Genomic DNA, 15,969 nt, shown 5'->3' with positions numbered 1-15,969 from the left:
GCGGATTATTTAAATGCTCGGCAAACGGTCACACTCGAACGAGACGAAGACGACGACGACGCAACTTGTAGCAGTAAAAATATTTATACGATTTTGCCGTGTTTAAACGATTAAACCAAACTAATAGTTATTTGCAATCAAAGTGAAAATGTGAACGTTGTGTTTGCTTTCGAAATGACATCAATTTAAAATGCATTTCAACGCAATAGCTCTCTGTGAAAATTTCGTACAGGCAAAAAAGAGCCGATTTTTAGTGGAAGAAGAAGCAGCAGCAGCCGAACAGGCAGTAAAAGCAATCGTCGAATACACGGACAAAGCGCACGGCGAATGAAAGGCGTGTGAAGAGAAAACTTGCAAAAATTACAGCAGCAGCAACAACACAGCGGCGGCAGGCAAAAAAGTGTGTTTAGAAAAGAAATTAAAAACACTCGAACATATACATACACACATCCATGCAAAACGAATAAACATACACACACACACCGTCACATAAATACAAGAGAATTGGTGCAAAAAGCTAATAATAAAAAAACGAAGTAAAATAGCGCGCGGTTTAATAATAAATAATTATATGTATGCGCGCAAAACATGTGAAGAGCCGGGGAGCCGCTAATACAAATACGAATACGAAAAATCAATGATTGTAATAAAATTCCGTATTCTCGCTATCGCTCCTCCCTCTCGCCCTGCCGCTCTCGCACTCGCTCCCGCTCTCTCTGCCTCTCTTCTACTCTCTTTCGCGAGCGCAGCAGCAGCAGCCTCTCGAATTGTGTGTTTGTGTTTCTTGTTGATTTTGTGATAAAATTGCAATCAGCAGCACACGACACTCGCCAAAATAAAAGTATTCAAAGTATTAGGGCGTTCACAAAACGACAGATAGCCAAAGCCAACAATAAACAACAAAGGTGCGTATGCAACAGCAGCAACAATATCAACAAACGGCCATCTGTGAAGCTGTGCGTTCGAGTGTGCGTGCGTGTGGTGTGTGCGAGAGTGTGTGGCAAAAAGTAGAACGTGCGAGAGAAAACCCGCGTACCCAATTTGATGACGTCTTCAAATAGACAACAACAATGCAGCAATATCGGCACTAATGTAGATTTTACTCATATTTTTTGTTATTGTTGTACATGCTGACAGCGACGCCAGCAGAGCTCGCGGGCAGCGGCAGCAAGAAAGAGTGAGAGATGGACCGGTATTTTTTGTAGCAGCCACACTGCAAGTTTAGGTACTCAGCCCTTGGGCTTCGTCGTTGATCACAGGTTTTGGGCACTCGAATAGTTTCGCCACCTGGTTTCATAATAGATTCCGATAACACCTTCTGTTTTAAATGATAACAGCTGACAGCCCATAGTTTTCGCTCTCTGTGTACATTCGCTAGTTTGAGTTGAGTTCGCCTTCGACCGCATTCAAATCGGTCGTACAGTTTTCCCAGCCATTGGATATATAGCCGATAGTGCCTAGTAACTGATGCACCTGTCCGCAGAGCCAATTGACCTTATCGCTACGCGCCCTGTCTCTCCGAGCTGTCACTCTGCCAAACCAACCACCCACCCAACCCCAATTGCACCCGCTCGCCCCCGCACAGTGCCACCAATATTTTGGGACCCCGGAGACGAGTTCTGATTTGAATGTCTGTTTGACTGACAGGCGGACTATGCTGCCCGCTGGCCTTTAGGCTTTTAGGTAGCAACCTACCTGTGTACAATGTGTACTAAGCCGAGAGGCCAAGAGCATCACTGTCTGCTCCTCACTCACCTGAGTGGAACGAGGGAGAAGGGAATCCAACAAAGTGGATTCTAAAAGTATTCCACCAAATAATAAAGTTTTTACCTTTAATACAGCTCTAACAAACTCTTAGTGAAAGCGAACACGTTAAGTACTTAAACCTCTGTTAGTCTAATTTTTGTTTTACAAAAACCCAGTAAAAAGTTGTAAAAGATTAATGTTCTAATTCTAAATGGTTATCAAAATAGTTTGTGACAAGGTCGTCTTCCCCTTAAGAAATGCACTAGCAAGTTATACTTTTAATTAAAATAAATCAAAATAATCCAATTACTTAATCAAAGTAAAAGCGAGACACTTTTAATTTCCAATTTAATTTATGTGTCACGAAAAGAAATTTTAAGAATTTTAAGAAAAAATACAAAAATTACGTCATTAAATTGAGTTTAAAGTGTTAAATTAGAAATAAATTTTTCGCCACTTCTTTACTCCTGATTTTATTTAAACTGTTTAGCAAAATGTTCAAGGTGGTACAAAAGTTTTGACGGTTAGTGTGGCACTTGTGCCGTTTTGTCGACAATGCGCGCGCTCCCTCTCTCGCACTCACGCAAGTACGGTCGCACACACTGACACAAATACACGACACACCGCACTTCACACAGGCTCACGAAAATTTGCAACACACATACACACGAACTGTCGCTCGCTCTCACTCATGCTCTCTTTTTCTCTCTCTCCCTCTGCTCTTCTTTTTCTGTTTTTAGTGGTTGTGCAAGAAGAAGCAGCAACAATCAGGCAAAAAAATACCTGAAAAAAATAAACGGTAAAACGAAGAAGTGGCAACACACACACGCACACACGTACGGCGAGAGCGCGCTAAAAAGTTTATTAAGTAAAATCTGAAAAGTAAAGGCAAAAGTAAAGACCACGGTGCGTTTCATTCTCCATTCGCAAAAATATATATTTTATTAAAAATGGTGGAAGTAATAGAGCGGCGGAGAACGGCTGCGTGAGCCAAAGCGCGGCCAATTAAAAAACAACAACAGCACAGCAGTAGCAGCCGCTAAAGGGAAGAAGAAGAAGAAGACGTCGACGACGAAGAAGCTGAAGCTGAAACAACCGAAGAGGAGGCAGCAAGACAGCAAGAGCCTCGAAAAGTACATAAAAAAAGTATAAAAATTTAAATACGCTCGAAGTCGGTAGACAAAAAGCGAACTAGCGACGAAAGAGAGGCGAGAAAACCCAAACTCCGAAATCTTAAAACCACCTTACCCAGCGCACCAATAGCAACAACAGCAACATCATCATCAACAACAACAACAGCAGAAACAAAACGCAACTACAGCCAACAACCAACATCACACAAACAAAATGTACGGCAAATCAAAGACATCGGCGGTTCCATCGGACGCCCAGGCCCGCGAAAAGTTGGCCCTGTACGTGTACGAATATCTGCTGCACGTTGGCGCCCAGAAGGCGGCACAGACATTCCTCTCGGAGATCCGATGGGAGAAGAACATAACGCTGGGCGAGCCGCCGGGATTCCTGCACACCTGGTGGTGCGTCTTCTGGGACCTGTACTGTGCGGCGCCAGAGCGCCGAGATCAGTGCGATCACAGCTCGGAGGCCAAGGCCTTCCACGACTACGGCTTTGTTAGCTCCGGCTACGGAGTGAATGGAATTGGACCGGGTGGACCCCACAATGCTGGCGGACCAGCGCCCAGTCCCCTCGGGCAAATGCCGCCCGGCGGCGATGGCGGTCCAATGGGTCCCGGCGGACCAATGGGACCGAATTTCTTCCCTAACTCGACGATGCGACCGTCGCCGCCGACGCACGCCTCCAGTCCGCAACCGCCGCCGTCGCAAATGATGCCAGGCCAGCCGCCGTTCATGGGCGGACCCCGATACCCGGGCGGACCGCGGCCCGGCGTGCGTATGCAGGGCATGGGCAATGAATTCAATGGACCCCCCGGCCAGCCCATGATGCCCAACAGTATGGATCCGACACGGCCAGGCGGAGGGATGGGACCGATGAATCCGCGCATGAATCCGCCACGCGGTCCTGGTGGCATGGGACCGATGGGCTATGGTGGACCAGGAGGAATGCGCGGCCCAGCACCGGGACCCGGCGGAATGCCGCCCATGGGCATGGGCGGAGCGGGCGGAAGACCGCCGCAATGGCAGCCAAACGCCTCGGCGCCACTAAATGCGTACTCGTCATCATCGCCAGGAAACTATGGACCCGGCTCGAATGGACCGCCGGGACCGGGAACGCCAATAATGCCGTCGCCGCAGGATAACACGCAAGGTGGACCAGTGGGCGGACCGGGCGACAGCATGTACGCCCTGATGAAACCCGAGTTCCCGATGGGCGGAGGGCCGGATGGCGGCGGTGGCGGAGGTGGTCCCGGCGGAATGGGACCGATGGGCGGCGGGCCAAATTCAATGGGCCCCGTACTTAATGGCGGCGGCGGTCCGGACGGATCCGGTTTGGATGGCATGAAAAACTCGCCGGCCAACGGAGGACCTGGGACGCCGCGCGAAGACTCTGGCAGCGGCATGGGTGACTACAATCTGGGCGGATTCGGCGGACCCGGCGAGAACGATCAAACGGAATCGGCGGCCATTCTGAAGATCAAGGAGAGCATGCACGAGGAGGCCAAGCGGTTCGAGAAAGACACAGATCATCCGGACTACTTTATGCCATAACAACATCACCAGCAACAGCAGCAGCAGCATCAGCAGCATCTCAACACGGTGGCAGCCGCTGTGGCAGCTGTGGTGGCGGCTGCGGCGTCCAACGGATCGGCGGCGGGCAGCTCCTCGGCCGCTTCCATTGCGGCTGCTGCTCTTGGGGCCGCCGCCTCCAATCTGCTCAGTAATGGCAACAACAATTTCTGAAGGCGATGACCACACGCAACACCACAACACGCAGCAAATAAGAACGCGGTAGTAGAAATCCTTGATACATAAGCATAAAGTAATTAACATTTAACGCATGTATGAGAAATAGAAAAAGCGAAGCAAAAAAAAAAAGAAAAATAAGCGAAAAAGCAAAGCCCTTAAATATAATAGACTAAAAGCAGCAAATGTAAAATTGTGAAAGGATCAAACGGGCGCAGAAGTGTTCTGTTGCCACTGCCACTGTCCTTAGTCCTGGATTTCACGCTATAGATTTTAGATTAGTTCGTTTCGTTCTTGTATTCTATGCTTAACTTTAGTTTTTGTTTGGAAATTTTAACTCGTAAAAAATGGCAGTGGAACTCAGGAGAAGGCCACAGCTGGGCAGTGGCCAGTGATCAGAATGGAAGTGTTTTCCGGCAAAACTTGAGATAATACTGAAATGTAATGAAAACAAAACCAAGCAACAAAAACTGTAATCGTAATGAACAAACAAATGCGGTCGAATATTCGTAAGTCGGACTAGATCTATGTAACGAATATAGTTCGCCTTGCGGACATTCGACTGTTTGCTTAAAGTAATGTTAAACATGTATGCAACAAGTTTAGTGAGCCTTGTGTTTAGTTTAGTTGTTGCAAGCACTCACCTCACTGCAAACTCCCAAGATCCCAATAATACCGATTCAATTCACTTGCTCATGTAGAAATCAGACCATACCACATAATCGCAGTTCAATTGTTTTTGTTTTTTTTTTTTATCTTAGCAAGGCAGCAAAACGAAAGCAAGCATATGAATGGTATAATTAAAATGATATACATAATACCTAGTTGGAGTATATAGTTAGCATTATTGGACTTGTATATGGAGATAGTCTGTAACCAACCACACTCATTCACGTGCACTCATCTTGAACTGCGCTCCATTTTACAAAATGTGGTCAATGTGTCTAGATCGTTTGGCTTGGCCCAAATTTTATTCGTTTTCGATTCAATTCTCAACTCTAATTGTACAAATTGTGAACGCGTCCGTTTGTTTCCTTACGCTTACGCTATTCAGTCTGCCGTCTGTTTGTTTGGTTTGTTTCGTTCAAAAAACGTATTTGTTGTATTGTTTTGTGTCTTTTTGTCTCAACCATTTGTCGTGTATATGCGTTCGTATGTATTTATATATATTTTAACCAAACAACTAAAATGAAAATCGTTATTTAAGTTCCTTCCAAACGGCGAGCAATAATACCATTTGTATGGCATGAGCATGAGATACAATGCGATATGTACTGTACGATTTTCCTCACTTTGGAGAGCGGCAGCAGTTTGCACTCGTTTCGATTTCCTCACGACGGCATTGTGTGTGCATTAGGGCAGCGAATGAAAATTATATGAAAAGCTAGCTATATGTAAACCTTATATATATATAGACAGAAGCAGAAGCCGATACAGATGTAGCCTATTGTATGCACTAATTTATTGCAAAATAGCTACGCGTATAACTATAAGATTTAGCTGTTTAATATGCATATAAAAGTATATAATATATATTTCGTAAAGCAAAAAAGCAGCGCAGATGCAGCAAACAATTGTAGAAATCATAATCTAATGAAAAGTTTACTTCAAATATCACACTTAACTTGAATGCTGTACAAACAAAAGTCTTAAAGTGCATAAAACATATATATATATATAAATAAATCTAATATATACACATTGTATATGTCTGTGCTAGCATCCTTTTAGCGATACAGCAGCACACTTAGCATTCATAGAGAAACCAACCAACCAACCAACCCGATCCCGAACCCCTATAGTAGCATTAGAAACGAAGCTAATCTATAAGCCCAGCAACATAAACAAATCAAAAGGAATATATACACAAACGGAGAAACTAATTTCTTTGGAGCAAAACACAGACACACACACCACAAACTACACACACCCACACACACACACACACAAATCAATTGATAAATTAATTAAACAAGAAAAATGGAAAAGTCTATTTTAAATATTGTATATGTTTAATGTGTCGGAATTTATAATACGATCGAGAGCGGAGTGGAGAAATTTATAGTATGTGCTGCATGAATTATATCTAAATTATAGTATGGAATGCAAGCGAAAAAACTTAAATAGTGACTAAGTTAAATTTATTTACTAACGCTTTGGGTTTGAGCGTTTCAATTGCTGGATCTATAAAAACCACAAACAAAAAAAATAAATTATATAAGTGTAATGGAGCGGAATTAAGTAAACAAAAGGTATAAGTCGCCCCAACAACAAATAATAAAAACAAAAAAATTGCAAAAAGTAACACGGAAAAATCGAAAAAAAATAATGAAGGGAATACAAAACAAAAAACCGATTGAATATGGAATATGTTTAAATAAGTATTTTAGTGTTAATTATACAATTTACAAGTACACAACACAAACAAAACAACAACAATATAATATAAAAATGAAATAAAGTTTTAAAACAATATTTGTAAAAAGTAAAGAAATAGAAGCGTTTTTTTTAAGGGTTTCAAAATGGATTCTAAAACTAGGATTTTAAAGTTAGAGTATCTATAAGATACCATTTAATTAGAAGATATGTAGGTGATCTTAGTGATCATAACTATTCTCCGAGGGATAGTGACAGCTTAACATTGATTTAGCCACAACATCCACTTGGTCATCCATAATCGCCTGCTATTTGCAATCACAACACCGCCAGTTGGAGCCAATCTGCTGATTGCATACATCATCAAAGAGATTTCAGTTCCCGCTGGCAGTAATTGAACAATTTTGCAGAAACGCGTGTGGCCGGCTGGCTGGCTTGACTATCTGCCTATCTGGCTCTGGCTGAGACAATTGGTCCGGCACACGCACATGCCTAATGAATGAACACCAGCGAGCGGTCAGGGAACGGGTGTAGGGCTACCACCAGGTTGTCGGGGCAACCGGCCGTTCGATTGTGGCCCATACAAATGGTGGGAGCTGGATACACACAGCGACTGGACACTGGCAGCGTGTTGACGTTGGTTTGGCTTGGCGCTGCACAAAATCAATAGGTTCAGCAGAAGTGTGTGGAACCATGCAAATACAGCGAAGTTCATCCGGCGGCTGCTAGCGAGATCAGTAAATCGAGTACGGCCACCAGACCCATAAATGCGGCAAAGTGGCGTCCTGTTTTTACACTTGCATGGGTCTGATGCGGACAGTTGGCGGCGCCAGCGATGCACAGCTGCCGGAGGAGGCGGTGTCTACGCTCAATCATTGCCCGACCTACCGACAGATTCCAGGTGCCGGAACGGGCGCAGGATCAGCGCCAGCCAAGCGAGTACCCGTCCTGTTTTCCACCAACCGTGGACTCTATCTGCGCCTGGCCCAACCACTGGCAGATCAGATGGAGGTGATGACACTGCAGCCAAGCGGACAGAACTACAACATCAGCTTCTGCGATCTGGAGCGCTGGGTGAGTTCAATTTCGTAGGGAAGTAATCCGTGTACGGAGGTCACACAACTCTCTATCTCTCTCTGTCTGCAGAGCACCAATCGGGCGAATGTGGTCAGCCTGGAGGACACCTTTAGCATCATGCAGCAGCGCAATATGTCGCCGGAGTCTATGAACTACCAGCCACGCCTGTGGAAGAACAACGTCAGCTACAGCCTGATGCACTGAACTGAAAGCACCTCAATAGATTATATCTAAACATTGCAATAGCAGAAGTCTCGTATGTAAATTACAAATTTTTTTACTTTAATTAATTCTAATTTGATTTACAATCTAGTGGGTATGCATGTGACGGGTTTTCAGGCCGTGTTACTTGTCAGCGAGGCCATCAGAAACTCCATTTTGTTGAGAAAGCTCTTGCCTTCGATTTTGTCGAACCTCACCTAGAAACAAATCAAAATTAATGGCTCTGTTTTTTTTCGACTGCTTTCCAATAGTGGACTCACCTCCTTGAATGTGCCTCCCAGATTCTCCCATAGCTTTTCCGGCACCAGTGGACTGGGAAAGAAATCCTGTCGTGGACTTCTCGCTATATAAACTTTAACATCTATCTGCGGATCGCAGCGAATCTGAACGGCAATCATGCGATCGCTATTGGGAGATGCCAGAAGGCAGGAACTGGCATTTCCCAGCGGCTCCACCTTGCCGATACCCAAGTGGTTGCTGTTCGACAGCACGGTCCAGGACATGCAGCGCGCTAGACTGATCAGGCAGGAGATCTGGTGAGAGTTGATCTGGCAGAGGATCAGGTCGCGAAGTTCCTGCGGCTCGTAGGACAGTCGCATAACACGTCCATCGCGACAAATGCATTTAAGAGAGCGCTCCTTCACGTGAATGACCAGCGAGGTGCGTCCAATGGCATCGTAACCATGCGTTACAATGTTAATCTTCACACACGACATGGTTGGACTGTTCATGGCATTCCAATGCGACACTATCTGCGGGTCCTTCACATCCCTGGCCAGCGTATCGAGCACATATTGTGTTCGCTTTCGCATGAAAATGTGCTGCGCCTGGGCGATGATCTGTTCGAGTATGGTCTGTGACTTGGTCATGTCCAACAACGTTTCCCGATCGGCGGCCATCGGACCGGCTAGCATGCGCTTCTTAGTGGGTCCCAGTGGTGCACTGGCCGGATGGGGAAAGGGATGGTGTGAGTTCTTGTAGTGCACCTCGCGCAGAAGCTGATGCAGCGAGTGTTCCAGAACATGATCATGATCGTTAATTGGCGCCGGCTGGCTGGAATCGAAGGTGGTTGAGTGGCACAACGAGATAATAAGTTGAATGTTAGGCAGCAGAGTGGCGCGAATTTGGTTGCCGATGACCACATGTGGAATTGGTGCCTGCAATTGGATAGCTTCACGTGCCAACTGAGCGAATAGCTCCTTGCAGAAGAGCACATTCTGGGCGAACTCCAGTGTCTTCTGCCAGACACCCACCTGGGCAGTTATATTGGGTCCGTGACCCATCAGATTCAGCTGAGCGGTGCACAAATCCTCCTGATCCTTCTGTGTGATCACCTTTATGTAGGCGACACCCTGCAGTTCCGCTGGAACAATCACTCGCAATGCGGAGCTGGCCTTAAGTTGCATGCCATTGTTGCCGGATACGCTACTGCTACTGTTGGATGAGCTGGCTGTGTCCTCATCACCGGTCTCTTCTGCTTTGGTCACCTCGAAGGTACCGCTCATGCCAAACTTGGAGCCCGCGGTGCGGTAGCTGAGATCCCCGATAATCGCATTGGACACCTTCTTCAGGCGCCAGTTCTGTCGCAGGCGCAGTAGTTCTATGTGGAAATCTGAGACATTGCGATTGCGCTGCTCGCTGTGCGCGTTCCGCAGGCGTTCAGCGCCACTTAGGAGCACTTGGGCTGCCTGAGAGATGGCTTTCTTGCGGCTGTACACCTGCACAATGGGCTTGGTGTCGTCAGCCTCCTCGAGCAGTGGATCGAGCACTAAATAGCGCTTGTCCTTGGCAATGGAGATCACATCGGACAGCACACATATCTCCGTGAGCGCATCCTTCAGCTTGTTGCGCACCGCATCCCAGGGCCACAGGCTCTCTTGGAACTGAGTGGCGTCCTTGTCCTCGTCGGCGGCCGCTGCCGCCGACTTCTCCTCCTTCTTGAGGTCGTCCAGCGACGTCTTGCTGAAGTCTATGCGCGCCGCACATTTCGCCAGACTTTCCGACAAAGTCGGCGGCCTAAGGAGAAAAAAACAAAGAACCCAATAAATCATTGAGAAGAGGGCTTGCTGGCTAGCGGAAACACATACGGCTGATACAATTCGGTGCCATCGTAGCCAATCTCACGTATCTGGTTCTCGCAAGTCGTTTCCACTGATATATTCACGGAATTCGACATATTTGCGCCGGGAAACAAAACATTTGGTTTGTCAAAGCAAAACTAAAGAATAGTGCTGCAAAACGTCTGCGGCCGGCTATCGATAAATGAGTGCTCAAAAACAACACTTTTTTCCAGGTTAGTAACGAATGTAATGTATAAAATATTGATATTTAAAAATGTTTAATATTTAATTAATATGTGTTATAAAATTACTTTCTTGCTTTAAATTAAGTTTTATTTATTTAAGACAAAACTTTGAAATTTAATGGCTTGGCCACGTGCTTATATTCATTTATATGCGAAGTATAAGTAGGCAGCAGTCAAAAAAATGTCCTTAAATGTAAATAAAATTTGTTTACCTTAAACAACGAAGTTATCTCTTTTGATTTTTGAACCGCACTTTTATTAAGCTCCTTGCCAGAGTTGCCACCCAGTGTCAATTGGTAAACACACCAACACTGGAATCATTACTTTCATATTTTTGACTTGACTTGAATTAGCATCTTCAACTCATTCCGGACACCAAGAGATTTAACCCAATTATGCTGTTTCTAAAGGACAAGCGTACCACTCTGGACGTAGCAGAGCACACAGTAATCATACCGAGCATTTGCGTGGGAAACGCGGCGCAGCTGGCCTGTGACCTGTTGATTGCGTCCAAGGAACTCCGGCGAATTGGATCCATCACACATCCAGCCCTGATTCCGGTCTACGGACCCTCCGCCTATCAGCACGAGCCCAAAGAGAAGGTCTCCTCCTGCGAACTGTACGAGGGTACGGAGGATAAGCTACTGGTCGTGCAATTCCGGGCGCCATGGGTTGCCCGCCACACCGCGCATTTTCAGAAGGAACTAGTGGAGCTCCTCAAGGGCGCCAGACGCGTAGTCATTCTAAGCGGCAGTTTCGGCTTCGAGAAACGAGTCATTGAGGAGTCGCCATGGGCATACCGCGCCAGCGAAAACTTCAAGGAAGCGCATGCTGCCCAGCTGGGCAATGAGGAGCTGATCAAGTGGAAGGAGCACAAGGGCGATGCCATCTATGGCGGCGGCAATGCCTTGCAGTTGTTTAAAGCCTTCGATGAGCAGAAGGTGCCCGTCATGCTGTTATTCCGCTATCTCCTCGAGGGCGACAACTCCACCGATGCATCTCTAATCGTCCGGGAACTGAACGAACTCTGCGAAGACTTCCTTCAGCTGCGCAACGGAGGCGATGGCAGTTTTAAGCTCACCGTGCCCAAGTCCTGGAACCTACTATTCGGCAATGATGTTACGGAACTTCTTTTTTAAGCGTCTACATGTATTTTTCGGTGCTTTCAAATAAATGTTAATCTTTTGGTGTAGGATAAAAGATATTGCTAGCTGTGTGCTCCCGAAAGAACTCTCTGCCATGCTCCTGGTGGTCCTGACGCGTGGTCAGCGTCTGACCGAAGGTGGGCTCTCCTGCGTGCACACATGCTCCCAGCCAGGCGCTTAAAGTTGGCTCATCCGACTCGTAGATGGCGAACTTTGATTGAAACGGTCGCATTTCCATGAGCTCCTTGATTAGTCGCTCCTTGAGACCCTTGAATTGGGCACAACCGCCGGTTAGGTACACGTGCTCAACCAGGCGCTGCTGCTCAGCGGCGGGAAATAGCTTCAGCACGAATGCTATTAGTTCTGCTAGCCCCGCCTCTGAGCAACCAATCATGCTGGGCTGGAATAGAACCTCCGGCACGCGAATGTTCTCAACCCCAAAGTGCAGCTGGTAGTTCTCGGCGGCACTCTGTGGCGGAACATTGGAGTTGCCATCGGTGTTGGCATCATAGTGATTTAGGATCTTATCGAACTGCATCAACTTTTCGTTATCTGCATCCGAATCGCTGTCGTCGTTGTAGCGATTGATTCGCTTGTACACATCCCAGTCGTTGTCGTTCATCCCAAAGCCATCGTCCTCTTCCTCGCCGTTCGCCTTGCGCCGCTTCTCGTTCTTGGCCAGTGATGAAATGATTCGCATCCGTTCCTGCGCGGCGTGGGTGTGTCGCTTGGCCTGCTCGGATCGCTGCTGCTGGCGCGCCTGCTTGCGCCCGAGTATTTTCTCCCGCTTGCCCTGGAGTTCGGCCAACCAGTCCGCCTGGGACATGCCCTCTGGAGGTTTCGGCATCTTGTTCAGCCTCTCCTGCTGCTTGCTGGGGCGCGGGCCACTCTGAGCTCTCTCCTGGGCACGCTTAATACGCGAGTTTATGGTTGCAATGAGGGAATCCAAGTCCTCCAATGTACCAATCTGCTGTTGCTGTAGAGCTCGCTCAAACTTGTCCAGCTTTTTCTGCTCGTACAGTTGCCTCAGCTTGTTGTAGACGAATAACTGCTGCTCATCCTCGCGCAGTTTCTCCTGCTCCCGGTTTTTTTTTATGTCCAGCAGACGATGTGCCAGCTCGCGACGCTTCTCCTGCTTCTGCTCAGCGGTTAGCATGGCGTTAGTGGCGGTCACCGCATTGTACGGCAGTTGTATCTTCATTATGTGCTCGTCGTAATAGTCCATCTGGGCCCATTGCACCAGCTCCTCCTTGTAATCAACAGCAATGTGGCAGTGCTCATGGACCAATTTCTCCATACGACTGATGGTGATGGCATTCAGATGGACGGGATACTTCATTTGCATGAGCCGGAAGAGGTAGGTGATGATGTGGTAGCCACCCACATTCAGGCGACGCACATGCTCCAGCTGGAGTTTGCCATCTAACACGGGAATGACGTGGGTGGTGCTGTAGCCAAAGGAAATGATCAGGGCATCGGATATCTAAAGGGGAAATCTCGTATTAATTGGATGTTAGCAATTGCAAGGGCCAATAAACAACATTTTTCTGCTTTTGCTGATGATGCTTCCAGCTGTAGAGCGCATCTATGCCGTAGGATACAGACGGAATACCGTAGCACTCGAAGAGCAGCTCGTTCATCTGCTGGCGGCAAAAGTTGGGGTTGGCCAGCGCCTCTGTGAGGATGATTGGGTGGTCGATCTTGTCCTGTCCATCGAATCCCATCTTGGTGAATATGTAGTCGAAGATCTGCTCCTGGTGATTCCAGTTGGTTATCACATTCCGCTCGAATGGACTCTTCAGATGCGCACGCACCGCCTCGATGTTGGTGATGTCATTGCCCACCTGGATCTCGGCAGATTGCTCCACTGTTGTCTGCGATGCGGATCCCTCCGAAGCAGCTGCTTCCTTTTTGCGATCCTTGCGCGGCTTGGTCAGCACATTGCGGAACCGCAAGTCCGGCTCCTTGGAGTCGCTCCAGCCCACGCGGCATTCGTAGGATCCATTATCGATGACCAAAACACGTTTACCCGCCATTACAATTGGTTATTTCATTGCTTTTCAGTCAACAAAAAAACTCAGTTTCGCTTTCCACCCAATTCGTAAACAGTAATGCCGCAAAACCAGTGTTGCAGAGTGCCATTTTCCCAGTGTCAAGTCAAAATTCGAGTGAGATATTTTACAATATTAAATTTTATACAAGATCTCCAAAAGTGTTTTTAACTCTTTTCGTTAAATTAATAATTTTGATTTTAAACTTTAAAAAAAATGGTGTTTGTACTAGCTTACATTGAATCAAAGTACCTCAAGGAGGATGGAAAGGTAACTACTACCTTACATAATTATCTTATTTATTACTGGTTCATCGTTCAAAGCATTCAGTGTCGTAAAGTGCCAAGCATACTGTAAAACGAAAGCTTTGGCATAACGGTTCTAAAGATTCTCCAATAAAAAAGCGCATCAACATCTTGAATATTCTATTTTGAGAGACACACTTATTTTGTATATTACCAATTGTTAATTCAAGTTTTAATATCTTCTCTTACATAAAATGTTCGTCAAAGTGAAATTAGATGCCGAGGGAAACACAAGTGTGGTATGCAGTTATCTTAAGCCCGCACATATTTTACAATTGTGGCTTATAAATGGAGCTATAATAATTGAAGCTTAAATTTAATAAATACATATTTTCATTTCTCAATCCCATACAGATGCCGGAAATGTTCGAGCTCCACAATAATGCGACCATTGGTGAATTGAAGCAAAAACTGGAGGTAAAAGTAGGTCTTCCCTTGGCTCGCCTAAACGTACAGAGTTTTCACAAGTCTCTGGAAAACGATGAGTTTATTACAAATTTGCTCAGAATTCCGGATAAAAGCGATTATACTTATCCGTCGACAACGCTTAATGGTACAGCCTTTTCGCTGTACCACGAAAATTCCTTTGTAGGATTTCTCCAATTCTATACAATTCCAGAGGGCAAGAGCCAACTGGATTTCCTTAACATGCCGAAGAGCTCTATGCTTCTGCCAGTGGACAGGCTTCCGCAGTTTTGCGAGGCTTCGAACTCGCAAGATTCCTCCGCATCCAGTGCGTCGAACCAGACGAACGCCAGCTTCGAATCCGCAAGCACGAGCGCCAGCTCCGTAGCGCGAAAGACGAGAGTGTGCGCCTCCGATGAGGAATCGGCTGCCAAAAGGTGTGTGTTGTGTGTAATAACTATATATGTAAATGATAGGGATACCCAACTGATTCATTCACAGAATACGAAGCAACCAAGAGAACAGCGTGGTCAAGGTGGTTCCGCAGCAGAATCTGCTCGCGGACAAACGAGCCGGCAGCATGGCTTCCATATTTGGTTCGAAGATCCACCTGATGAACTGCTGCAAGACGGAGACCAGCCGCACAAGCTGCTCAGTGGAGCAGGCCGAGGAGTGCAAGGAGAGGAAGAAGGACTGCTGCACGCCAAAGAATTGTCGCAAGAGGGATACTCGGCCGCCGTATGCGAACACAATGCCCGAGAACCGACGTTACGCCTTGGTGATAACTAACCAGAGTTCGTGCTCGGATGGTGTGGACACTATCGCCCTAATGGAGCACTTTCATTCAATATTCGAGGACAGTGGATCGAGCGTCAGCGATCTCAATTTTAGTGAGTGTGCCTCAACGCAGACATTCGACTGCAACATGCTGGTGGTCTGCGAGGATAACGAAACGGCCCAATGGGTCATCGAAGCAGTCGAAGGTGTGGAGCCGCCCCACTCCTGCCAGCCCTTCATTAAGTTCTTCGATCTAGTGAGGACGACCTTTGTCCTGCCCTTGGTCAGTCCGAATAAGTCGCTCTGTGTGATCTTCGCATTACTGGAGTCACAGAACCCGGGCTTGAATACCGACAGATGGGCCGTCGTTAATCGCTCCACTTTGGACTGCCAAGACGTGGAGAGGCAGGTCGCTCAATTCTGCGACAACGTCCTTATTGAGGTGTATATCGATGAGGATAGCAGGGATTTCATCGCCGACCGGTGTTCCAAATTGCGATACTGTTTCTGGCAACTTAAATTCGATTTTATATAGGACTTTTTGGGCTTTCCAAATTCACTGTTAACTTGTTAAGATACTCCTCAATTGCAGAGAGTATTTACTAAATAGAAATAGTAAAATTTTATGAAGTGTACGAATGAATAAATGTTGTTATAAATTGAATTTTTCCTGCATATAT

The 15,969-nt window shown here is 46.5% G+C and overlaps 6 protein-coding genes across 11 annotated transcripts, besides 1 other annotated feature; 4 read left to right on the top strand and 2 right to left on the bottom strand.

Moving 5' to 3' along the window:
- The first annotated feature begins 11 nt into the window (after positions 1-11).
- Positions 12-7,113, top strand: Ssdp (Sequence-specific single-stranded DNA-binding protein). Of its 4 annotated transcripts, none has more exons than NM_169794.2 (2): positions 12-400; positions 2,487-7,113. In NM_169794.2, the coding sequence occupies exon 2, from the start codon at positions 3,094-3,096 to the stop codon at positions 4,429-4,431; it is 1,338 nt and encodes a 445-aa protein (NP_732304.1). In that variant the 5' UTR covers positions 12-400; positions 2,487-3,093; the 3' UTR covers positions 4,432-7,113. The 4 variants fall into 4 exon arrangements, with proteins under 4 accessions (NP_732304.1, NP_001262698.1, NP_732305.1 ...); NM_001275769.1 differs by having other exon boundaries at positions 12-905; NM_169795.1 differs by having other exon boundaries at positions 12-905; positions 2,499-4,747.
- Positions 2,712-2,907: a mobile genetic element.
- Positions 7,114-7,639: 526 nt separating the features above from the next.
- On the top strand, positions 7,640-8,363 carry CG14313 (uncharacterized protein). Its single transcript, NM_142430.2, has 2 exons — positions 7,640-8,076; positions 8,149-8,363. Exons 1-2 carry the CDS (start codon positions 7,804-7,806, stop codon positions 8,281-8,283), a joined length of 408 nt encoding a protein of 135 aa, NP_650687.1. The 5' UTR covers positions 7,640-7,803; the 3' UTR covers positions 8,284-8,363.
- Positions 8,342-10,535, bottom strand: MED17 (Mediator complex subunit 17). The gene is made up of 3 exons (NM_142429.3): positions 10,389-10,535; positions 8,562-10,317; positions 8,342-8,498 (listed from the first exon to the last, which is right to left on the bottom strand). Exons 1-3 carry the CDS (start codon positions 10,475-10,477, stop codon positions 8,415-8,417), a joined length of 1,929 nt encoding a protein of 642 aa, NP_650686.1. The 5' UTR covers positions 10,478-10,535; the 3' UTR covers positions 8,342-8,414.
- A 364-nt stretch (positions 10,536-10,899) lies between these two features.
- CG12321 (uncharacterized protein) lies at positions 10,900-11,802 on the top strand. The gene has a single exon (NM_142428.3). The coding sequence runs from the start codon at positions 11,002-11,004 to the stop codon at positions 11,743-11,745; it is 744 nt and encodes a 247-aa protein (NP_650685.1). The 5' UTR covers positions 10,900-11,001; the 3' UTR covers positions 11,746-11,802.
- On the bottom strand, positions 11,732-14,109 carry Arp5 (Actin-related protein 5). 2 transcript variants are annotated; one of them, NM_142427.4, is made up of 2 exons: positions 13,293-14,109; positions 11,732-13,234 (listed from the first exon to the last, which is right to left on the bottom strand). In NM_142427.4, the coding sequence occupies exons 1-2, from the start codon at positions 13,785-13,787 to the stop codon at positions 11,783-11,785; spliced, it is 1,947 nt and encodes a 648-aa protein (NP_650684.1). In that variant the 5' UTR covers positions 13,788-14,109; the 3' UTR covers positions 11,732-11,782. The 2 variants fall into 2 exon arrangements, with proteins under 2 accessions (NP_650684.1, NP_001262697.1); NM_001275768.1 differs by having other exon boundaries at positions 13,293-13,869.
- Positions 13,892-15,951, top strand: CG7208 (uncharacterized protein). 2 transcript variants are annotated; one of them, NM_142426.2, is made up of 3 exons: positions 13,892-14,072; positions 14,462-14,949; positions 15,014-15,951. In NM_142426.2, exons 1-3 carry the CDS (start codon positions 14,019-14,021, stop codon positions 15,822-15,824), a joined length of 1,353 nt encoding a protein of 450 aa, NP_650683.3. In that variant the 5' UTR covers positions 13,892-14,018; the 3' UTR covers positions 15,825-15,951. The 2 variants fall into 2 exon arrangements, with proteins under 2 accessions (NP_650683.3, NP_732298.3); NM_169791.3 differs by lacking the exon at positions 13,892-14,072 and adding an exon at positions 14,210-14,346.
- The last annotated feature ends 18 nt before the right edge of the window (positions 15,952-15,969 follow it).

The sequence above is a fragment of the Drosophila melanogaster genome, chromosome 3R, assembly GCF_000001215.4.
Source record: "Drosophila melanogaster chromosome 3R".
Lineage (NCBI taxonomy): Eukaryota > Metazoa > Arthropoda > Insecta > Diptera > Drosophilidae > Drosophila > Drosophila melanogaster.
The sequence above is the reverse complement of the archived record's forward strand: the minus strand, read 5'-3'. Positions and strand labels throughout refer to the sequence as shown.